The sequence below is a fragment of the Hemibagrus wyckioides genome, linkage group LG04, assembly GCF_019097595.1.
Source record: "Hemibagrus wyckioides isolate EC202008001 linkage group LG04, SWU_Hwy_1.0, whole genome shotgun sequence".
Taxonomy (NCBI): Eukaryota; Metazoa; Chordata; class Actinopteri; order Siluriformes; family Bagridae; genus Hemibagrus; species Hemibagrus wyckioides.
The window spans coordinates 4,216,199-4,241,603 of NC_080713.1; the positions used below are offsets into that span (position 1 = coordinate 4,216,199).

Below are 25,405 nucleotides of genomic sequence, written 5' to 3' on the forward strand. Positions count from 1 at the left end.
AACCTCAGATGGTCCGAGACGCCGTCCCGTATGCAGTGGACAAGGACTCTGTGGTCTTGTTTGTGCAGATGCCCACGAGAGGTGTTTATGATGGTCTTGCTATAACTTACAGCAGGGTCAGCACTTGGATTCCAATGTCCAGTGGTATCGGGACCAGTAAAGCAGTGGTGGGAAATCTGAGTCCAGGAACAGTGTATGAGTTCCAGCTGTTTGTCACCAGTAGAGGCATGAGCAGTGACGGCTTCACTTTGCTCCCGGTTAGAACCTGTGAGTGAAAGCTAACGGAGAATAAATCAGAATAACTTTGTGAAAGCAGATACACCGATCAGGCATAATATTATGACCACCAGCCTAATATTGTGTTGGTCCCCCTTTTGCTGCCAAAACAGCCCTGACCCGTCCTGCACTGTGTATTCTGACACCTTTCTATCAGAACCAGCATTAATTTCTTCAGCAATTTGAGCAACAGTAGCTCGTCTGTTGGCCAGCCTTCACTCCCCACGTGCATCAATGAGCCTTGACCACCCATGACCCTGTCACCAGTTCACCACTGTTTCATCCTTGGACCACTTTTGATAAATACTGACCACTGCAAACTGGGAACACCCCGCAAGAGCTGCAGTTTTGGAGATGCTCTGATCCAGTGGTCTAGCCATCACAATTTGGCCCTTCGTCAAACTCGCTCAGATCCTTACGCTTGCCCATTTTTCCTGCTTTGAGGACAAAATGTTGACTTGCTGCCTAATATATCCCACCCACTAACAGGTGCCATGATGAGGAGATCATCAGTCTTATTCACTTAAACTCTCAGTGGTCATAATGTTATGCTTGATTAGTGTACACTGATTTTTTTTGTACTCATTTATTAAATGCGATTAACATTAAGCCATGCCCACAAAACTCCATAAAAGGCAAAGCTCACGGTGAGCTGATATGAGAACACTAAGTGGCAACTAAACAGTGACCTAATTCTTCAGATATTCATCAAGATAATCTTGATAAACTGTCCTCACAAAGATAGGAATATCATACAAAATTGATCTTGTAGGGACATTTGACTTTGTCCACGTTTTTTTACTGCTTTTGTTTAATTAGCTTTCATTTCCTTTATGTAAAAGGGTTTATTTCAATCACTGAAGTAAAGATTAAAGTTAGAATTAGTTCTTGCATAGCATTAACTAGTAAGACAAATGCGTATATGTGTTTGTGTGTGTGTGTGTGTGTACAGGTCTTGCTCCTCCAGTGCGGGTGGGTGCCGGTGTTGTGACTGACCATTCAGTGGAAGTGCTGTGGGATCGAGCACAAGGCCATGAACTTGCGTATGAAGTGCTTTGCCTGGGCTGTACTGACAAAGTTATGGTAAGCTCTTTTGTAGAAGTGTGTGTGTGTGTGTGTGTGTGTGTGTGTGTGTGTGTGTGTGTGTGTGTGTGTGTGTGTGTGTGTGTGTGTGTGTGTGCGTGCGTGCGTGCGTGTGCGTGCGTGTGCGTGCGTGTGCGTGCGGGGGTGGGGTGGGGTGTACTGTAAATTGTTTGTCTACTGATTGGAAGGTTGTGAGTTCAAATCCCACATCCACCAAGCTGCTACTGCTGGGCCCCTGAGCAAGGCCCTCAATTGCTCAGTTGTATAAAATGAGATAAAAATGTAAGTCGCGCTGGATAAAGGCAAATGCCATAAATATTAAAGGAGCCGTATGTATTTTAGTGCCCTCTACTACCCGTGTCTACTACCTCTTTCCTTTTATTGAACTGTTTCTGTTTTAGTGTACCTTTGATTCCAAATGGGGGATCATCTTCAAGTCCAGAAAATTAGCAAAAGGCTGAAATAAGGATGAGGATCAGTGTCCAGTTCCACCCTACAGCATTATTAAGTGTAGCCGGTTTATAAAGACATTAAAACATTATAATCTGTGTATTTACCTTTAATATAGGTTGGAGACTATAGAGAGGGGATCCATTCATTTTAGTCATACTAACAACTATTTTATTTTGTTTATAGTTATTTCTGGTTAAATTCATAAAATTTCATAACTTATTTTATGCTAAACACATGCATTTTAACACAGTGTAAATATGAATATAAAAATAAAAACCTCATATAATTTCAGTAAAATTAATGTGGCTTATTTACTAATGTGCTTAATATTTGCATAGTTGCATTGGGTAAATAAAGCTGTGTGTGTGTGTGTATCCTGCAGGTACAGAAAGTGTCTGAGACTAGGGCAGTGATTGATGGTGTGATCGCAGGAAGGCTGTGTAACATCTCAGTGCGCACAGAAAAGGAGTCTTTCAGAGACAGTGCGCCTGTTTTCCTCCCCATCAGAGCTTGTATGTTCACCATACATAAAGAAGGTTTTGTCACACAATACTCATCACAATATATGGGCTTGCTTAGAAACTGCTGACAAATATGCTCTGTTTTTAAAATGACCTCTTCTTTTTTTTTGTTTGTTTGTTTGTTTTTAAAATGAATTGCACTGTGTTGCCAAAAGTTTTGGGACGTCTGCCTTTACATGCACATGAATGTAATATGGAGTTGTCCCGCCCTTTGCAGCTATAACAGCTTCAACTCTTCTGGGAAGGCTTTCCACAAGGATTGTGGGAATAGTGTGTTTATGGGAATTTTTGACCGTTCCTCTAGAAGCACACTGATGAGGTCAGTCACTGATGTTGGGCGAGAAGGTCTGGCTCGCAGTCTCCGCTCTAATTCATCCCAAAGGTGTTCTATCAGGTTGAGGTCAGGCCAGTCAAGTTCCTTCACATCAAACTCACTCATCCATGTCTTTATGGACCTTGCTTTGGTCACTGATGTGCAGTCATGTTGGAACAGGAAGGGGTCATCCCCAAACTGTTCCCACAAAGTTGGGAGCATGAAATTCTCCAAATTGTCTTGGTATGAAGCTGAAGCATTAAGAGTTCCTTTCACCGGAACTAAGAGGCCAAACCCAACCCCTGAAAAACAACACCTGAATTCAATGATTTGGAGGAGTGTCCCAAAACTTTTGGCAATATAATAGATATACACTATATTGCCAAAAGTATTCGCTCACCTGCCTTGACTCGCATATGAACTTAAGTGACATCCCATTCCTAATCCATAGGGTTCAATATGACGTCGGTCCACCCTTTGCAGCTATAACAGCTTCAACTCTTCTGGGAAGGCTGTCCACAAGGTTTAGGAGTGTGTTTATGGGAATTTTCGACCATTCTTCCAGAAGCGCATTTGTGAGGTCACACACTGATGTTGGACGAGAAGGCCTGGCTCTCAGTCTCCGCTCTAATTCATCCCAAAGGTGTTCTATGGGGTTGAGGTCAGGACTCTGTGAAGGCCAGTCAAGTTCATCCACACCAGACTCTGTCATCCATGTCTTTATGGACCTTGCTTTGTGCACTGGTGCACAGTCATGTTGGAAGAGGAAGGGGCCAGCTCCAAACTGTTCCCACAAAGTTGGGAGCATGGAATTGTCCAAAATGTCTTGGTATGCTGAAGCATTCAGAGTTCCTTTCACTGGAACTAAGGGGCCAAGCCCAGCTCCTGAAAAACAACCCCACACCATAATCCCCCCTCCACCAAACTTTACACTTGGCACAATGCAGTCAGACAAGTACCGTTCTCCTGGCAACCGCCAAACCCAGACTCGTCCATCAGATTGCCAGATGGAGAAGCGCGATTCGTCACTCCAGAGAACGCGCCTCCACTGCTCTAGAGTCCAGTGGCAGTGTGCTTTACACCACCGCATCCGACGCTTTGCATTGCACTTGGTGATGTATGGCTTGGATGCAGCTGCTCGGCCATGGAAACCCATTCCATGAATCTCTCTGCGCACTGTTCTTGAGCTCATCTGAAGGCCACATGAAGTTTGGAGGTCTGTAGCGATTGACTCTGCAGAAAGTTGGCGACCTCTTCGCACTATGTGCCTCAGCATCCGCTGACCCCGCTCCGTCAGTTTACGTGGCCTACCACTTCGGGGCTGAGTTGCTGTCGTTCCCAAACACTTCCACGTTCTTATAATACAGCTGACAGTTGACTGTGGAATATTTAGGAGTGAGGAAATTTCACGACTGGATTTGTTGCACAGGTGGCATCCTATCACAGTTCCACGCTGGAATTCACTGAGCTCCTGAGAGCGACCCATTCTTTCACAAATGTTTGTAAAAACAGTCTGCATGCCTAGGTGCTTGATTTTATACACCTGTGGCCATGGAAGTGATTGGAACACCTGATTCTGATTATTTGGATGGGTGAGCGAATACTTTTGGCAGTATAGTGTATGATATTTTTTCCCCATATCTCCTCACCTCTAGTCCCTAGCTCGGTCACTTTAGCGCCCGTTCAGAGGACATCATCATCCCTGAGTGTGAGCTGGAAAGAGGGACCAGGATTGTGTAACGCTTTCATTCTGTCCCTCAAAAACTCCACCTACAACCTGCAGATGAAGCTCAGTGTCTCTGATGAGAGGTATGAACTCAGAAATCACTTCATTCTTCAGGTATTTTTTTAAATTTTATTTAGCTTCTGTGTGTAAATAATGAATGGAGGAATTTATTTCCTCTCCAGGTGGTATAACTTTGAGCGTCTTCCTCCTGGGACTGTTTACACTGTCGAGGTGATAAGTGTCAGTGGAGAGAGACACAGTTTTCCCACCGCACTTTCCCTTAATACATGTGAGTAGAGATATCAGTGCACACACACACACACACACAAACACAGAGCAACAATATCGGACAGAGCGAAGATATCTTGAATAAACTAAATTATCTAATAATTCTTATTATAATGATTATAGAGCAAATATAATATCATTAAGCATATCTCTTACTTTTCTTTTACTCATTTCATTTGTTAAACTTATTCTATTTTTATTCTTTGTTTGTTTGTTTTTTTGTTTGTTTGTTAAGCCTTAATTGTATAAAATGAGCTAACTTGTAAGTCACTCTGGATAAGGGCCTCTGCCTAAATGCCATAAATTTAGATTAAATTATCAGGAAATGTTCTTACTAGTCTTATAATTGTTTAAAAAACATTTCAATAAAAGGAATTTGTCTCTATTCAGAATATGTTCATTTGCTTAGGATTTTCCATAAAAAAGTGGTAAAGACCACAATTATTTAATTTCCATTTACACCCTGCAGAAACAAATAAAAAATACACAAAAGCTGTGCTTTATAAGAAAAATAAAGTTCAGAGTTTTACAAATTAAACCTGTTTTGCTTGTGTGTCATATCCCACATTATCACCTCTACTAATGACTTACAGATCAGGGACGGTGGCTTGGTCGGAAATCAGAAAAGTCCCTAATTCATTTACATAATCAGTTTAACTTAATCAGAACATGCAGGGGACTTTGGGGCTTTGTCTGGGGTGTCTTTTGTCTGATTTTCGGATTGATCTGGTGAACTGTGTGGATGTACAGTGCTCCCTACAGGACAGGAGCTCTCAGAGCTTTCACTATAGCACTGAAGGGTTCAGGAGGTACAAATAAATGACAATAACAAACAAATAAAAAAATTAATTTCTGTATTTAAACTTTTATTATGTCTGTTTTACCTTTAATATAAACAATGAACATTAGTTTTGATTAATTGACCAAGTTTAGGGAGTTAAAATGAAAGATTTACAAATTTACAAAAGTATACATTTTTAAATTTCTATTTATTTATTTATTTATTTATTTATAAAAGTGTGTTTATTAATTTTTATTTAATTATTAAATTAAAAATATAGTTTTAGAATTTATTTCTTTTAATTGTTTACATTTTTTACAGTTTAAATTTTCTATTTCATATCAGTGTTAATATTAAGAACAACGTCCACTCTAATTGTTTTAATGCACATTATAGTGGTGAGAACAAACAAATTACAAATAAATTTCTGTATTTTAACTTTTATTATGTCTGTTTTACCTATATTGCATATTTACAGATTTATATATTTACAAAAGTGTGCATTTTTATTTATTCATTTAATTAATTAATTAAAAATATGTTTATAGATTTTTTTATTTAATTTTTTTTTTTTTTACATTTTTAGAATTTATTTCTTTTAATTGTTTAAATTTTTTTTTATTTAAATTTTTATTTCATATCAGTGTTGATATTAAGAACAGCGTCCACTCTAATTGTTTTAATCCACATTATAGTGGTGAGTTGATGCAGTTTGAGTGTAAAAATTTGAGACTTTTCACACAGAGCCAGAGCTTTTAGGTCAGTATATGCATGAAGCAGTGGATAAAGAAAGCCAGTATTATTGTTATTCTTATTCTGTTACTTGGCTAGGTTACATATATTTATAAATATTTAATACACTTCTTTATGAACAAAATTATTTACTCTTTTCTTGTTGAGCTTTACTCTCCAGTCCACCGATGATTAATAAAACCATTATACTGTATATCATTTATTTTAAAGCACACAATACTGTCTTATGTGCCACTTTTTATATTCTCTATCTATTAAATTCATTTTCTTAGAATAAATTCACTTCAGCTAGACGCTAGCCTTCTCTATCTTCTTTTAGTGTGAGATTAACAACAAATGTAACCAGGGGTGCAAAAGGGTAAATTCTCTTGACAGCTTTGTGCCTTTGCACACACACTCCCACATTTAGCTAGGTGATTTGTATTTGTTCTTCTTCCTTATCAGTTTTTATGCTGTAGTTCCAGCACCTCCTGATGCCATCACCTTTATTGAGCAGGAAGGAAATGCCATGTACATCACCTGGACACGACCGCTCGGACGAGTGACCGGCTACAGGGTACGAACACGTACACCTCAGACACCATGCAGAAGTGGGAAGATATACAGATATGGTATCAATTCATACCAGAGCAAAAGTTTATATCCCTTTTTGTTTTTTGGGTTCATTTAATGCTGTTTATTTTATTACATATTTATAACATGACAAATACACAGCCTAAATATTACAGTTAATGAGTCTAAATCAGCAGTTTCTCCTCAGAAAGAAGTTTGCAATTCTGTTAGCCTGTGCTCGATAAATTATTTAAATGTGCTTATTAAAGCAGGTTTACTTTGTTAATTTATATTTAAGCCGTGAAAAGATTTCAGAAGATATCATTTGTTCCTACTTGAAATGTCTAACTGGAATTAACTTTATCATTTTAATCATTTTACCAAGTAAAGGTGTCAAAGTTTTTGCACCCAGCTGTACAGGATGGAGTGCCATGTAAAGGATTTTCTGAATAATCCTTTATGATTTTCTTAGTAAGTGTGTGTGTGTGTGTGTTACATTAAAGGGGTTTTTGGGGTAAGCAGGGCACCTATTTAAACTTTCATATTCACTGCCTCACCTGAAACGTTGCCTAGCAACGCCTCACTGCCTTACCTGCTCAGGTTACTGACGCCCTCAATAATACACAACCCCAAACACGCTTTATACCACACAGCGAGAGACAAACAACAAGATTGTGTGTGTGTGTGGGTGTGTGTGTGCTTGTGTGTAGGGGGCATGTTTTCATATTTGGTAGACACATACACTACATTGCCAAAAGTTTTGGGACGTCTGCCTTTACATGCACATGAATGTAATATGGAGTTGTCCCGCCCTTTGCAGCTATAACAGCTTCAACTCTTCTGGGAAGGCTGTCCACAAGGTTTAGGAGTGTGTTTATGGGAATTTTTGACCGTTCCTCTAGAAGCGCATTTGTGAGGTCAGGCACTGATGTTGGACGAGAAGGTCTGGCTCACAGTCTCCGCTCTAATTCATCCCAAAGGTGTTCTATAGGGTTGAGGTCAGGACTCTGTGCAGGCCAGTCAAGTTCCTCCACACCAAACTCACTCATCCATGTCTTTATGGACCTTGCTTTGTGCACTAGTGTGCAGTCATGTTGGAACAGGAAGCGGTCATCCCCAAACTGTTCCCACAAAGTTGGGAGCATGAAATTGACCAAAATGTCTTGATATGAAGCTGAAGCATTAAGAGTTCCTTTCACTGGAACTAAGGGGCCGAGCCCAACCCCTGAAAAACAACACCAGAATCCAACTTTTGGCAATATAGTGTATCTTCACGGGTATAAAAATATTTAATACTTTTGAACTTGTGCTTGTCCTCATAAAAAAATGCCCTCTTAAATCACTAGCCAGCTAATAAGATTTTTTAAGATCTTTTTTTTGCATGTCAGAAGGATTAAGAGTTCCAGCTCTCACCAGCGATTGTGATCATCATACGTGCTCTCTCTCTTTTTATATATATATATATATATATATATATATATATATATATATATATATATATATATATACAATATTTTAACCAAACTTGTAAACATAAACCAAAGCCATAATAACTGGACTGATCACTAGATAACATTTGCTAAGTTAGCTATCTAATCTAGCACGCAAATGTTCGGTGGCTAAAATTTTCCAGGTTCCCTGGAAATGTAATGTAATAAAATGTAACCCTGTTCCAAATCAGTTCTGAAATAAATGTCCACTGAATAAACGTATATTGTATATAGTATGTTGTATATATCGATTATATTTGCAACCATGTATGTATCACAGCTTCAGCAGGAAACCGGACACTCAATCTCATTGTACATGTACATTATATATAAAAATTAAAAAATATAGCAACAAATTGGACCCATATTTCCTAATGTTCCCTCTTCCCCTGCAGTTGTTTTACGCTCTCCATATGGACAATTCTCTTCGTCGCCGAATCATCGTCCATGGCAACCACATGAGGATAACTGACCTCATCCCAGGAAGTGATTACGAGTTTGAGATCCAGTCCTTCCTGGGAGAAGATTTCAGCCAGACTGTCAGCAAGAACTTCTCCACTAGTAAGAGTTCCAACAATAGAGTTTTCCAGAGAGAGGGATGGTCTGTTATTAAAGTATGTCAAAACTGTAGTCACACTGTAGTGCTGATATACTGAAGGCACACGGGCTCCCAAAAAACATGGGTGGATTGGCTAAACTACCTTAATTCAAGGTGTGTAAGAGTGTGTGAATATGTGTGTGTCGTCATGGTGCTCTTCAGAGGACTGGCATCTTATTCAGGGTTCATTCCCACCTCATTCCCAGTGTTCCCAGAATAGGCTACAGATCCACCATGATCCTGATGAATGGATGGATGGATGGATGGTACACTGGTTATAAGAGATTTCCAGAAGAACAGAAGACAGGCAATATTGTAAATGGAATATATTTGCATACTGGACTATGACTGGAGGTTTGCTGTGATTGGAAAGTAATCAGTGCTGTAGTGATGTAACGTTGCCTATGTAGAAAATTACTGCTATTAAATTTACCAGAATAGATTTTTTTTAATTATTTGCTTAAGATAGCAGTTATAATTTATTAAAATATGACATTAAATATTATAAAATATATTTCTAAAATCCCAGTGTGTGCTGGGATAGGCTCCAGCAGATCCCCATGACCCTAATTAGGAATAAAGCAGGTATAGACAATGGATGGATGGATATTTCTAAAATATTTTATTTTTATCAGTTTCTAGTTACATTTATCAGTGTGGAATGTCCACAAAAAAAGTTTGTCAGGTTTCCAAGAAAATGTAAAACTCCATTCTGGAAATCTCACCTCGGACTGCTACAAAGCACTGAAACTGGAGACTCCTTCTAAAGATGCTAAATAAATGTCTGATCCTAGGATGCTTCATCATATCAACAATTACATTATTTTGTGAATGGACAGTTACTATAGAAACGACAGTATGAAGAGAATTTTTTCAGCACAGCTCATATAGAAAATAATTCCACGCCTTTTGACGCCAATCAGAACTGAGATTAAAGACAGTATAGGACTGACCGTTGTATGCATGCAGTGAAAATGTTTCGTAGATATACGCTTTATGTGTATTTGTTATTGATTTTTGTCTGAACCTTCCTTCAGGTCCTGCAGGCGTGTGTTCTCTCTCTCTGTCACACTTCAACTCCTCATCCGTCACACTGGCTTGGGACGTTGCTGTCGGCCATTTTGACTTCCACAGGGTGACGGTCAGTAACGATTCACACCGCTGGGTGTACAGCGTGAGCACAGACGCTCAGGAATACACAGCGAGCGGCCTGCGGGACGGCTGCTCCTACAACGCCAGTGTGGAACGAGTCAGAAACACACAGAAGGGGATAGCTGCCACTCTTACCGTACACACAGGTTACACTGCTTAATGGACGCTTTTAAAAAGTCCTTCAGTATTGTGTTAATGCTCAAAAATAAAAAATGTCACCTTAAGTGATGATCTTTTAGAGAAGACTTAGAGAAGATGGCTTTTGTGTGATTACTAGGGAAATCAGATTGAACCTAAAATGGAGCCATGAGGTACACCACAGATAACGGTGGCTGTGGAGCAAGAATCTACTAATACTGATATAATTTCTATAATATAATTTTTATAATTTCTAATACAGTAATGCTTGTTCTGCAATTCATAGTTAAGGCTTGTATGTTTCAGTCCCTGCTATTCCTGAAGACGTGCATGTGGTCAGTGTGTCTCCTCGCTCGTTCTCTCTCCACTGGGTGCCATCCTCCGGATGTGATCAGCACTATTCTGTGCATCTTACCCCAGACCATGGCAATGTGACCACGATAACTACACCAGACGGACATGTACAGGTCATTCATGCTATGTTACTGAATATCTATGAATTATAGTCATGTGGTTTGGTTTTGTTTTTTCACACACACACCTAAAATGTAAGCACTCAGCTGTACAGCTCTCATGTGCCAGGTGTCAGGTGCTAGGGTATCTGTATCACCTGGGCGGAGTTAAGGAGTTTAGGAGAATGTAGGATAGGGAGAGAGGGAGAGAAAGAGAGGATCGTTAATGTTTAATGACTTGTAGTGGTGGTGGTGGTGCAGTAGTTGGTTGAAGCCTGGAGAGTTCGTCCATCGAGGCCTGGTTTTGTTTCTTCGCCTTTGGTCCTCTTTTTCGGTGAGACGCCGCTATGCCACTGCGCCAGCTCATACTCCTCTACCTGTGTGTCAGCGTCCAGGTAGGCCCAGACTTCTGACATGACACCAGACCTGACATGCCTCACTCTGTTCACTGTGATGGAAGAATCGCTAAATTGAACCTCACAGTTCAGTTCAGGCTGATAAGATGAGACTGACTCTTTATGCATCTTTGATGTAGCTCAGTTTCTTTATTTCATATGCTGTAGGTTACATTATCACTTTCTTCCATCATGATAAATTCTAGGTTTCCTAAACTCATCAGTCAAAATAATCCTGTTATCCTGCTTATATATCTCATGGATTTATGTCAGTGTGCGATATACTTTAAGACGGCTGTTATTTATAACGCTCGGAAAGTGAACACGATACAAAGATCTGTTCACAGTAGGTTATTAAATTAGTGTGTAATATCAGTATAGATGTAGATCGCTGGTTTATTGGAGTTGTGTTAGTTTGTTCTGTGTCCTAAGATTTAATAACATTTAAGAGAAACTTTCCAGAACTTTTTATATACAAATGTATACTGACCCCTGCTCACATCCAGCATCCCTTTCAGCCATTTTCTACCATTTGACCACTCACTATCTAGTTTATTTTTACTTTTTGAAATGTTTGGCACTGTTCTTAGTTTTAATAGGAAGGTCTGATTATGACAATTTGCTCATGTTTTTTTCTATTCAGTTGGTGAAGCAGGTTTGCTGTCTTTAGATAAACACACACACACACACACAAACTCTGGGTAAAACGTTGGCAAAGGCTCACATTTCCCACAGTAGAAGAATGACAATTTTCTGTCTCTGTCTGTCTGTCTGTCTGTCTGTCTGTCTATCTATCTAGCCTGACTTTTCTCCTCTTTTGTGTGTCTACTTAACAATTTCAAGTTTTCTTCATACCTCTTGAAGACGGATTGTGATGTTCTTTTTGCACTTTTATTGTACATCTTCATTTAAAATGTTTAGTCGTCCTGATTCAGGATCCAGACACATAACTAGAAATCATCAAAGGCCTTAATAAAAAAATATTACTTGAAATCAGACAAATGATCAGTTGTAGAGCTGAATGAGCCTTTTACATGGAACATTTGAGAGACAAGCTGAAGAATGATTTCTAGTTATGGTCAGTTTGTCTTATGGCAATCTGCCCATTTATGATTTTGAAAAGCATGACTGTTTTCTGTCGTCCATGTCAAAGCCTGGATGATGATATATTATATATTACCTCAAGTCAAATAGTTCTGATTTATCTCCTTAGAGCTTTGATTTTGTTCAAATAATTTAAATGGTTGTATGTGGTTTGTGTGTGTGTGTGTGTGTGTGTGTTTATGTCACAGGCCAATGTGTCCAGTGTGACTCCAGGAACACAGTACACAGTAACAGTCGGTATAGTCGCCTCCTCAGGAACGAGGTCTGCTGTGAGCCGCTCCATCACCACCGCTGAATCAGGTGAGTGTGTATGGTATGTGGTATTTTAATTTGTGTGTGTGTGTTAGGAGTGTGTGGAAAACCACTGTTTATTAATTACACATTTGTGTATTCATTTTCTAACAGAATTTTGTAAAATTGCTGTAGTCTAAAGTGTATCTTAAAGCAGAGGTTAGTCATTTTCTGGCCCCTTCTGCAGTCTTTGAGATGAATTGACTTTACAGTAAAAACACTGACAATCCTTGTCCTCAAACATCTCTGCTGTATAAAGTACTTAATGCATCTGATTTGCCTTCTCAGAAAAAGTACAGAGTCATATAGCTCTGTTCTGGCTGAGAGGTGGAGCTAACTTCTGAGCTAGAAAACTTATTTCTGGGCCTGAAATTAACTTATGAAGCATACAGTGTATGACAATGTATATTTATGTCGATTCTATGTGTAATATAATACATATTATTAGAAACACTTCTATCAATTACATACCGCACCTTTAAATCTGGTTTATTGAGAGCTTAATTTTTTGAGTGGATTAAGTTTGAAATTCAGTTTCCCCGAAGTCTCACAGTACTGTCGTCATCATCACGTCCTGTTAGAGCATCTCTCTGACTGCTCCTTTAAAAGCTGATGGTCCTGTTAGACACTGTGTGAAAGGGCCATGATTCAGGACCTGGCATTGACCATCATGAAGACAATGCTCAGTCACACGATAGCGCTGGAAAGAAACAATAAGTAAATTTAATACCAGGGCTGCCACTCAGGCAATTATTTTCCTTTCTGTAACACTAACAATGTTTTTTTTTATTCCCTCCCTGATATGACATGCTCTTTACTAATGTGTATGCCTGAAAAACACTTAAGATGTATTTTATTACATAACAGGTAGGAAGTCATTGAAGAAAAATGCTTTCAGCATCTGACCTTTCTGTGACATTCACTCTATTTGGATCAATTCCAAAATCTAACCAGTTCATCTGCAGGTTTCTGTGTTAACTCTATGCAAATCCTGCAAACATTCAACCGCTTGGATGTAAAATACACTGTGTTGCCAAAAGTTTTGGGACGTCTGCCTTTACATGCACATGAATGTACTATGGAGTTGTCCCACCCTTTGCAGCTATAACAGCTTCAACTCTCCTGGAAAGGCTTTCCACAAGGTTTAGGAGTGTGTTTATGGGAATTTTTGACCATTCCTCTAGAAGCACATTTGTGAGGTCAATTTTATGCTTTATGGGAACAGTTTGGGGATGACCCCTTCCTGTTCCAACATATCTGCACACCAGTGCACAAAGCAAGGTCCATAAAGACATGGATGAGTGAGTTTGGTGTGGAGGAACTTGACTGGCCTGCACAGAGTCCTGATCTCAACCCCATAGAACACCCTTGGGATGAATTAAAGCAGAGACTGCGAGCCAGGCCTTCTCATCCAACATGAGCTCACAAATGCGCTTCTAGAGGAATGGTCAAAAATTCACATAAACTGGCCTGCACAGAGTCCTGACCTCAACCCCACAGAACACCTTTGGAATGTATTAGAGTCAGGACTTCTAGAAGAATGGCCAAAAATTCCCATAAGCACACTCCTAAACCTTGTGGAAAGCCTTCCCAGAAGAGTTGAAGCTGTTATAGCTGCAAAGGGCGGGACAACTCCATATTACATTCATTTAAAGGCAGACGTCCCAAAACTTTTGGCAACACAGTGTAATTTCTTTCATGGATGTTTTATAGGATTAAATGTAATTATAAACTGATCAAACAGTATGTGTTATTTATTTATAAAAGAAAAAATGATCATTGACCAATCATTGATGAATTGTTGTAGTATATGATAAATATATTGGATTATTTTCCTGTAATAGCACAATACAGAGAGTGTAATTCCTTAAACATTCATTTAGAAAGGTGCTTCATGCATTTAAAGATCTCAAACGATGAATTTTTACTCTAAATGTTTTAATGAACTTAATGATTAATAATATGCAAATAATTATCTGGTGTAATTAAAAGAAATAAATAAGAAGTAAATTGACAATAAATTTTTAGATTGTCCTACATATATCCTACAGATATTGTACTGACTTTAAAAATTGTTTGTATTACTTCTAATCCTGTGTATAATAATATATATACATATACATGTACATGTAGTTCCTGCAGCACCCTTTAAACCAGAAGGAGAGCGAGTGGGCTCGAATGGGATCCTCCTCTCCTGGAAGATGCCGCTTCCACCTGACCTCAGCATCCACTCGTTCGTCATCAGATACAAGGAAATGTGTCCACATCCTGACTCTGTTTTCACTGAGGTCACAAAGATCCTGGACATCCCAGAAACGCTGCTGAACACACTCTCACCAGGGGCAACGTATAACATTAAGGTATTAAACTGAATTATATCTGTTATTCTTATCACTGTCATGTCTGGCTTGTTCATTACTGATTCTAATTTACATTCAGCTTTATCCCAAGCTGCTTTGAGAGAGTATCTATTGTTTACATGAATGAAATTGGATTGAACTGGTGTTCTTGGACTGAAAGGTGTTCTATCAAGTTGAGGTCAGGACTATGTGCAGGCCAGTCAAGTTCCTCCACACCAAACTCACTCATCCATGTCTTTATTGACCTTGCTTTAGTCTTTTAAACCACTGTGACCATGAAAAAAGATAAAGCATCTACTGAATATGAAGAAATGAATAAATGAACATTGCTCACTACATGAGGAACCAAAACACTCCCAGGTTCTGTTTATCTTCATATCTGACTATGTGAGAGGGAAAAAGTGTTCACTTCTACAACCTTTTGCTCAAATGGAGCAGGTTCCCATTCTCAACATATTCCTCCACTTTTGCTTCCACTTTTTCCCTTTTATTACTCGTATCTGTTTTATTACCCTCATGTGTTTTATAGCCGGTTAAGCTGCAGAATGTACAAGATACACACACATACTGTGTGTTTAAATTAAATGTGTGTAAAGTGCAGTATAAAGAGGACATGCAAAGAGACTCAAACTGTCTGTGGGAAAGTTGCCAGTGACATCCATTCCATTGATCTCTTTAAATTATTCACCTGCTCTTAATTATTTATCTGGTAAAAAGATCTATGGATGTATGATAGATCTCTGTGAGCTTTTCATTATTTCTCTACTGGATTCTTTCAAGCCTTGACAAAACAGGACGTCTGTTGATTTTAGTTTTTAGTTCAGTATAACAGTATAAGGTGCAGCGTGTGTGTGTGTGTGTGTAGTTGAACCGCATGTTATTATTATTTTACAACTGACTCTGGCTCTACTTTTTTCCTTTCAGGTTGCTGCAGTGAATAAGGCAGGAGTCGGACCCTTCAGCCAGTCACTTTACTTCAAAACTGCAGAGGCTCGTAAGAAATGTTGCTGATATTTAAATCTGTTTGTGCCTACAGGTGTTTAAGTGCTGAATGGGTTTAAAGTTTGCTTGTGTGTGTGTGTGTGTGTTCTTTTCCTGCAGCTCCTGGCATGGTAACAAACCTCACAGCTTTTGCTCAGAATCACTCCTCAGTGGTTGTGAAATGGTTCTTGCCTGTACGCATTAATGGACTCATCACTAAGTTTGCGGTTAAAGCCAAACACGCCAGAACCGGGCAGGTGGTCCGCATTCTGGAGCTCAACGCCGAGGAGATCATGAACGGAGCTCTGCCTCACTGCAACGTACGCCTGCTTTCTGTTCACTGTATCTACTTTACAGACTACACACTTTCTCCACAATCAACTACAGGATTATTTGTTTACGAAAAATGACCAAAAAGTATATGTCTATGGAGAACCATTTTCAGAGCTATTGGGACGTCCACACCGAGAAATAATTACAGACTTGTTTTTTTTTTTTTGTTTTTTTTTGTTTAAATGATTTTCTCTCCTATTTAAAAACCTTACAGATCCTACGCACCAACCAGCTCAGGCTATAGGATGAAGGCCAGCAAGTGCTTTCTAAAAGAAGCCTTCAGAAACAATACGAGAGGATTTTATTGTCATTTCAATCATATATACACTGTATTGCCAAAAGTTTTGGGACACCCGTCCAAATCATTGAATTCAGGTGTTGTTTTTCAGGGGTTGGGCTCGGCCCCTTAGTTCCAGTGAAAGGAACTCTTAATGCTTCAGCTTCATACCAAGACATTTTGGACAATTTCATGCTCCAAACTATTTGGGAACAGTTTGGGGATGACCCCTTCCTGTTCCAATATGACTGCACACCAGTGACCAAAGCAAGGTCCATAAAGACATGGATGAGTGAGTTTGGTGTGGAGGAACTTGACTGGCCTGCCTCAACCTGAGTCCTGACCTCAACCTGATAGAACACCTTTGGGATGAATTAGAGCGGAGACTGCGAGCCAGGCCTTCTTGTCCAACATCAGGGCCTGACCTCACAAATAATGCTTCTAGAGGAATGGTCAAAAATTCCCATAAACACACTCCTAAACCTTGTGGAAAGCCTTCCCAGAAGAGTTGAAGCTATTATAGCTGCAAAGGGCGGGACAACTCCATATTACATTCATGTACATGTAAAGGCAGGCGTCCCAAAACATAGGCAATATAGTGTAGCTGTTGCAGTACACAGTGAAATGCTATTAAACTTATCTTTTTAAATTGTTGCTTATGTTGTGGCACAGAGCAGAGTAACACACTATGTAATCTGCCCTTTTCTGCATACACAAGCTCATAACCGTTACTATTATTATTATTATTATTATTATTATTATTATATTTTTCTATAGATATACAATATCTACTTCTGCTTAATTAAAAATATTAGAGTTTGCCTGTTCACAGTGTGTGTGTGTGTTGTAGGATGCTGCAGATTTCCTGTCCCGTGGAACTCCAAGCCCCTCCATAACTTCCGTAACGTCTGCATTGCCGCCTCTCACCATGTCAGCCATTCCTTCCGCCTCTATCTGGAATGTGCCAATCACAGTGGGAATGGACATGCTCCGCCCCTATACAGCTTATGTGTTCGAGGTGTCCGCCTTCACCAGCGATGGGGAGGGACAAATTGCCAGCACCATGGTCCGCATGCCAGAAGCTGGTATGCTCTTCAGGGGCTGCAACACACACACACATCGAGGCACCCTGTAACAGTATCACTGGCCTGAATTTCCTCTGCTCTTACGTAACAGTGATCAGCTTTCCCTGTGTAAGTTTTCTGTTTGTGTGTGTGTGTGTGTGTGTGTGTGTTGCAGCTCCTGAAGATTCTCCACAGAATTTGTCTTTATGGAACATCACCTCGAAATCTCTTTCCCTGAACTGGGAGTCTCCAACCATCATCACAGGACGTTTTAGCTACGTCATCCAACTCCACGGCCCTGCAGGTAGCCTCCTGAATGACACATCACCCCAAAATCACACTGCTAACACACCTCAACTATTTACTACATACTCTCTATCTTCTCATCTGAGAATAAAATGAAGTTAATACTGTTAAAAAAGACTGACTTATTCTCCTGAATTACCTGGAACACTTACTGACAAGGCGACAGTGTTATACACTATACTGCCAAAAGTTTTGGGACACCCCTCCAAATCAGTGGATTCAGATGTTTTATCAGGGGTTGGGCTTGGACCCTTAGTTCCAGTGAAGGGAACTCTTAATGCTTCAGCATATCAAGATATTTTGGACAATTTCATGGACCCAACTTTGTGGGAACAGTTTGGGGATGACCCCTTCCTGTTCCAACATGACTGCATGAGTTTGGTGTGGAGGATCTTGACTGGCCTGCACAGAGTCCTGACCTCAACCCCACAGAACACCTTTGGAATGTATTAGAGTCAGGACTTCTAGAAGAATGGTCAAAAATTCCCATAAACACACTCCTAAACCTTGTGGAAAGCCTTCCCAGAAGAGTTGAAGCTGTTATAGCTGCAAAGGGCAGGACAACTCCATATTACATTCATGTGCATGTAAAGGCAGACGTCCCAAAACTTTTGGCAATATAGTGTAGGTAACATGTAAATACTAATAAAATACATCAGGATGTGCTGTAGGAAAATTAGTAGTCAGATGTCAGTGTGGGTGAACAGCATATCCTGACATTTTGTATAACACCACATACAATTTTTTAAATGAAATAATGATATAATGTACTTTTTAAACCATTTATATTTGTATGAAACCACAATGAGACAAGTTAGTTCCTATTATTTATTCCGAAGCCTAATAACACAAGCTTATTACATGGTAATTAATCCTCCTAGAAAAGACTACTGTTTGTCTGTAGAGCAGTCGGTGCTGACGAAGCTCAGAGCATGTTCTCTAGTTATAGCATTATTTGCGTTATTAAGTATTTGCAATGCAAATATTGAGAAGAAATTGTTATTTTGTGTGTGTGTGTGTGTTAGGTCTCATTAGTGAGAACAGTACCAGTGAGCAATCAATTGTTTACACTGGGCTGACTCCATACACACGCTACCACATCGTCGTCATGGCCAAATCAGCCGGAGCCACTGGACCTGCTGCAGAAACCAGAATCTTAACACCTTCAGAGGGTACACACACAAACACACACACACACACACACACATACACTTGTATTAAAGAATTAAATCAACACTTCTTCATCAAACACTTCACACTTTGATTTATTTCCTGTAAATATAAATATATGTAATATGAATATACTGCTTGGTAAAATATCTACTGTTATCGAGTGTGGCAGGAACACAGGAAGATGAGGGAGCTAACAGAAATATCTGATGTATAATAATAATAATAATAATAATAATAATAATAATAATATAACATCACAGTACACAGCACTGCTTTAGTTTCACACGTTCCCGAATTGTTGCATCAGTTCATTTTGCTTTAATATGCTGCCCCCTACTGGAGAAAAGGTTTTACAGCATGTAACTCAGCGTGTGTGTGTGTGTGTGTGTGTGTGTGTGTGTGTGTGTGTGTGTGTGTGTGTGTGCATCTCTCTTAGCCCCCAGCACCGTGTCGTATCTCAGAGCAGAAGCTGTGGACTCCACATCTGTACATCTGTCCTGGGGAATCCCAAACCAGCCCAACGGACTAATCACTCGCTACCGTATCCTCGTCCTGCACCATGAGATGCTTGTACAGGACATCACACTCCGAGCACTGCAGCAGGTAAGCACTCAAACAGCCACACCGGACGTGTGCAAAAGTTTACATCCCCTGTGGACCATATGGAGAATTTCTGAATTTAGCTATATTAAGGATTTCAGAAATATTGCTTCAGTCATATAAGAAATAAAGGGCGAGTATTGTGTTGCATTTTCATTTTAACCTATACGCATTTTTCTACATTTAGAAAATATTTCAAGTTATTCTTGTCTGTAAGGATCTGAGGATTTGGGATGTTAGTTGACCTAATCAATAATGGTCATTTTAAAAAAATTCGGGTAAGATAAGTATTGAACACATCACCCTTTTTCTCAGTAAATATATTTATAAAGGTGGTACTGACATGAAATTTTCACCAGATGTTAGTAACAACCCATGCAATCCACACATGCAAGAAGTCAAGAAATCAAACCATAGATGTCTATAAATTAAGTTATGTGAAATTTTCATTATTATTATTATCATTATTATCATTATTATCATTATTATTTTCATTATTATTCATTATTATGACACAGGGGAAAAAGAGTATTAAACACATGAAGAAAGAGAGGTGCAAAAAGGCATGGAAAGCCAAGACACCAGCTGAAATCAATCAATCAATCAATCAATCAATCAGTCAATCAACAATTAACAATTAATTTGCCCTGCCCCTGGTCAGGGCAAATTAATAGCAGCTGGTTCAGTCCCAACTGATGGCGTGCATACAGGCATGTGTGGATTGCATGGGCTGTTACCAACCCATGGTGACGTGTTCACTGCTTATTTTGCCCGCTGTATATGCCATTTTAAAATGTAAATGTGTGTGATCATGTACAAGCAGAGAAGTGACAATGTGACTGAAAAGAATAACAAGATGGTGAATTTTTTAACATTTTAGAAGTCATAAAAGGATGCAAACTTTTGCTCTAGATTGCAAGAAAAACGTTTTTCTTGTCTTTTGTTTTTACAGAATGCCAGCCAGAATGGTGCTAGTGCTGGTATGTTGTCTGGAGTTTCCAACAACAGTTCTCAAGCCCTGCGCCGCTCGGCCAGATCGCTTAACATGAGCACGGCTACTGAGCACACCACTCACACTCTCATCTCCTCCGGTCTTACAAGCCTAACAGTCACTGACAAACCTAACACAGATGCCACAAGCTCACACTCCACTCTCCTACACACTGCTGGAACATCCAGCCTGACTCTGACCTCCACTGCTCCTCCCACCCGTCCACCCTGGCTCACCGCCGTCTCCGCCCACAGCTCCTCGATGGCTGTAACCCTGGATTCTGTGACTAACTTTCCATCTCTGACCTCAGGATCTGACCCGGGACCTATTCTAAACTCCGCCCAGCCACGACTGTCTACAAGAGCGGCGATCACAGGCCTGACGCTCCAGTCACGTGACTTCACACAAACAGCAGTCACGAGCCGGATTGAGGGTAAGAGTCACGATGTTTACATGATAGATTCTGATTACACAGAAAGCACTGGTTATCACGGTCATACGGTAATAGTAACTAATAAATAAAAAACAATGTAATTAACTTAAACATAATTCTGAAATTCATTGTGTTACAAACAGTTCTGCCACCCACTGAAGAGCTTGTCGACTTATCTTCCAATCACATCTCCTACATCGTGACAAGACTGAGTCCTTTCACCGACTACAACTTCAGCGTGTCCGCCTTCACCACTGTAGGAGAAGGACCTGCCACTCTGACTGCACAGAAAACTAAGGAACAGGGTAAGGTCAGGGCAGAAAGCACAAGTCTGCTGAAATAAGGCGTCTGATGTCCACCCTGTAACTGAACACCTTTTCTGTAAACCCAAACTGTACTGTTACAGACGTTGCTGTAACCATCGCAATGGTAATACTGTATATCATTCAGTTCCAGTATTTACATTTATGCTATGTTTAGAAACATTCAGAATTCACTCTGATAAAGAACGGCTTAAAGTCTGCCTTGCATGCTGCAGCTTTTAGCTGGTAGGTCAGGTCTCCTGAGAAACTTGAGATGTGGAAACAGGAGATGTAAAGGTGTATGTCATTAGCATAACAGTGGTAGGAGAAGCCGTGAGATCTAATCATTGAGCCCGGAGATTTAGTATACAATCAGAACAAGAGTGGACCAAGGCCTGAACCCTGAGGAACTCCTATAGTAACTAACATCCTTAAAAATGATCAAAACCTAGATGAACACATGTGCTAGTCTTACAATAATGCAAGTTTAAATAGATTAGCAAGATTGACTGACCCTCCACTGTCGCCTGAAATAAATCTAAAGATATACAAGAAGTGATAGATAAATTATTTGTATTCTTATTCTGTTCTGTTAAATGTTGTTGTTGTTTGTTTGTATAATCCTGTTAATCCTGAGGATTTGTTTAACCCGGAATGTTAATAGTTGTTTGTTTTTATTTATTTAAACATTGTTTTAAATTAAAGAAAAAATATTTTATTGGTAATATATAGTACACAACCATACACAGTACGACATTTTTATAAAAATAGAATAAGAATAGAACAAGAATAGAACTGTAATTAAATAAAATAGAAGAAGAAGAAGCTCCTCCTTATGCTGTCTGTGTTGGCCTTCAGCGATTCCCTGACCACAACAGAGAGAAGAGTCCATTATTTTATGGTTGTATGATTTATAGATTTTTGGTGTATTATGTAACAACAGTTATGTAGTAACGAACTTTTTGGATTTATTATAAATATTACTATACTATATATAAATACTATATTCTTCACTAACGTATAGCTGTTCTTCCACAGTGCCGAGCTCTGTCCAGGATGTGTCCTACAAGAACATCAGCTCCACCTCTATCTTTGTGAGCTGGAATCCACCTCTGAACCCCAATGGGAAGATCACACACTACACCGTCTACATCCTCAACCTGAAAACACACAAGGCACGACAACAGGTCACGAACACCACTAACATCATCCTCACAGGTTAGAACCGTATCTTCACCACACATTAATGCTGGAATCGTTTCTGCTAATCTCTAAAGTGACGTTTCCTTCCACAGATTTGGATAAATACACACAGTATAAAGTGCGTGTGGCTGCTTGGACTGCAGCAGGCGAGAGCCCTGTGTCTGATGAGGATAACATCTTCATACTGACACCTGAGGATGGTATGGATGATAATATACACTGTCATAAAAGAGATACTCTTAAAAATACACACTGTTAGAAAATATACACTCTTAAAAGTACGCACTCCAAAAAATACACACTCTTACAAAAATACACTACAAAAATCATGAATAAATTATAATTAATTATAAATTGATTATTAGCAATTATAATTTATTCAGACAACCACTATAATTCATATATATATATATATATTATTAAAATTATAATTTATAATTTTTGAGACAGGAAATCTTCTTTACATCGTCATCATTTATTACCTCACCTCAGAGTTGTTCATATTTTTTTCATAGGCTAGTAAATGTATCATGTCATATTTTACTACAACTTATTAGATTTGGTGCAGCTGATCTTCAAATATTAAATCGTTGCCTTAGGAATCGAAATCGTATCATTTTTAGTAGAAGACCGAGGTTCACTCTTCTTGTAAAGATGTTCTGAGATGAAATCAGTTAAAATGCAGTGTCTAAGTTAAACCATTAAAGAACACATTGCTAAAAAGATTCAGCTGACTCAGTAGACCTCCTTTTTCTCTTGTCTCATGTCTCTCCCAGAGCCGGATTCTCCTCCTCACACCCTGGTGCTTTTGAACACCACGTCCTCCACAGCCACCATCACCTGGTCTCCTCCTGATAAACCTAACGGGATCATCGTCTTCTACGAGGTGACCTACAGCAACTCCACCTTCAGCTACACGGTCAACTCGACTGCTCCCAGTGTCACACTGCGCCACCTCAAACCATATACTCTCTACAACGTCACTGCGCGTGGGTACACACGACTCGGCCATGGGAATCAGACCTCACCCACGCTACAGATGCTGTCCGGGGAGGATGGTGGGTCTTTTAGTCACTAGGTGTGATTGTGAGGTGTGGGTTTGTTCTTTTTGAACCCTGCATCCTATTATAACTGCCCCAGTTTGTTGCGTATTTGCTTTCTTGGCCTCATTTACTCTTTTTTACCAGAACAGAGTTTCCTTTTTTCCTGTTTTTGTTGTGTCCATGTTGATGATTGAGTGTCTTTGTTCATATCTCACTCCACAGTGGTGGTTAATATGAAGCTTATATGAAGGTACACACTCAGGACTTTAAGAATTTGTAGTTTCAGAAGGATTTCTGTTCTTCCCTAGTCTACTAGGGGCAACATATTCATAGAAAAGTTACAAAAAAAAAATGAAACGGTTCATATCTTCAAACTAAATGTTGATATCAAACCGATTTCTGCACTCTGGGATGCCCCAAGTGCTGATTCATCTAAAAAGCAGCTCAGGTATGATCTTCAACCAGTAAAATTCTGTGTAAGGTTCTACAGCAGAAGGAAAAACACATGTCTAGAACACACAGAAAAATAGAAGACTTGTTGTATATCAGACTCACCATCATTCATTTCATTATACTGATTGAAAATGTCGCATACCTTGATTTCAGTTCCAGTGGCTGGTAAATCAGGGCCAGTTTTAGGTATGAATAATAATTTCTGTGATTTTAATTTTAGCTCAGAGAAACTTGGAAGTGTGAGATAATAGGAAACTAGAGTGTGAGGTTTTGAAATCAAATGGATGAAGTAACATACACATAATCGAAACAATTTTGCAATGTGTGTGTGTGTTTCAGTGCCTGGCAGTCCTCCATATGCTCTTGCCTATGACAGCATCAGCTCCAGCGAGGTGAACGTGTCCTGGTCGCCGCCCCTTGTGCCCAACGGAGTCATCTTGTACTACAGTGTGGAGTACTGGAACACCACACACTCTCTGAACATCACCACACACACACCGTCAGTGCTCCTGTCCAACCTGCGCAAGTACGCACGCTACCGCCTCAGCGTTCAAGCAGGCACTCGAGTCGGATTGGGGAACCACAGCAGCGAAATCCTCAACATCACCACTCTGGAGGACGGTGAGTGTGTGTGAGTGTGTGTGTGTGTGTGTGTGTGTTTTCAGGTACCTCAGGGACGCTACTAACCTGCTGTTTTGTTTATAGCCAAGCTGGATTCAGACCTGCAGACACATCGTTCCTAACTCTTTCCTACAGCTTCATCCTGAATGTTGTTCCTTTCTATTCTCTGAAAGTTCTAGAAAGAGTTTTCCTCGTCTGTTTTGCGTACACTTTTATGCAATGTATTTCAACGTCACTATTCTCACTCACTGAGCCACGGTACTTTGGCACAGTCCTCAATTTCATGTCCGTTATTCAATAAACAATGTTCTTCCTGAACGACAGTCCCGAGCTCCCCCCCGCAGTTCTTGTACTACAGAAAGTTGTCAGATGACCAAGTCAAGTTGTCATGGCAACCCCCTGAGGAGGCCAACTCGGAGATTCTGTACTACATAGTGAGGGTGTGGTGAGTGCTTTTCATTCTTTCTCCATCATTTCAGAGATTTAAAGTGACCTTAAACGACCGGATTGTTTTTATCATATATTGTAGATTATACAATGAAGTCTGGGCCAAATTATAAAAAAAGCTGGATAAAAGGGGTGTGGTTATGCATGAGACTTTATTCATTTAAATTAATACTTTTCATGCTAATGCTTTCCACTGTGCTTTCTTGTGCGTGTTTGTGTGTGTGTGTGTGTGTTAGGAACCAGAGCTCTGAGTTTGTAACCAATGTGACGGAGACGTCAGTGGTTGTCAGTGTAGATGGACCTGGATTTTATAATGCCTCTGTGAGCAGCTGGACTCGGCTTGGTGATGGAGGCAAACTGATCTACATCACCTTCAGCACATCAGAGTCGGGTACAAATGCACACACACACACACACACACACAGACCTACTACATGCTTTATGTAGTTTAA

At 39.7% G+C, this 25,405-nt stretch overlaps 1 protein-coding gene across 4 annotated transcripts in view; it reads left to right on the plus strand.

Annotated features, from left to right (window-relative positions):
• Positions 1–25,405, plus strand: part of ptprq (protein tyrosine phosphatase receptor type Q) — a 56,942-nt gene that overhangs the window by 7,199 nt on the left and 24,338 nt on the right. For 3 of the 4 annotated variants that reach the window (XR_009204501.1, XR_009204502.1, XM_058388440.1), the window contains exons 10-33: positions 1–267; positions 1,229–1,359; positions 2,195–2,324; positions 4,302–4,455; positions 4,555–4,661; positions 6,653–6,750; positions 8,632–8,797; positions 9,872–10,132; positions 10,431–10,591; positions 12,264–12,375; positions 14,500–14,726; positions 15,651–15,720; positions 15,828–16,027; positions 17,168–17,402; positions 17,557–17,685; positions 18,713–18,859; positions 19,297–19,463; positions 20,413–20,440; positions 20,762–20,884; positions 21,028–21,189; positions 22,225–22,404; positions 22,482–22,589; positions 23,166–23,447; positions 24,225–24,506. Coding sequence is in view for 2 of the 4 variants with exons in the window: in XM_058388440.1 (XP_058244423.1) it covers positions 1–267; positions 1,229–1,359; positions 2,195–2,324; positions 4,302–4,455; positions 4,555–4,661; positions 6,653–6,750; positions 8,632–8,797; positions 9,872–10,132; positions 10,431–10,591; positions 12,264–12,375; positions 14,500–14,726; positions 15,651–15,720; positions 15,828–16,027; positions 17,168–17,402; positions 17,557–17,685; positions 18,713–18,859; positions 19,297–19,463; positions 20,413–20,440; positions 20,762–20,884; positions 21,028–21,189; positions 22,225–22,404; positions 22,482–22,589; positions 23,166–23,447; positions 24,225–24,506 (3,927 nt within the window). In the remaining 2 variants the exon portion in view is untranslated. The remainder of the gene's footprint in view (positions 268–1,228; positions 1,360–2,194; positions 2,325–4,301; positions 4,456–4,554; positions 4,662–6,652; positions 6,751–8,631; positions 8,798–9,871; positions 10,133–10,430; positions 10,592–12,263; positions 12,376–14,499; positions 14,727–15,650; positions 15,721–15,827; positions 16,028–17,167; positions 17,403–17,556; positions 17,686–18,712; positions 18,860–19,296; positions 19,464–20,412; positions 20,441–20,761; positions 20,885–21,027; positions 21,190–22,224; positions 22,405–22,481; positions 22,590–23,165; positions 23,448–24,224; positions 24,507–25,405) is intronic. The other variant, XM_058388441.1, reaches the window with a different exon arrangement.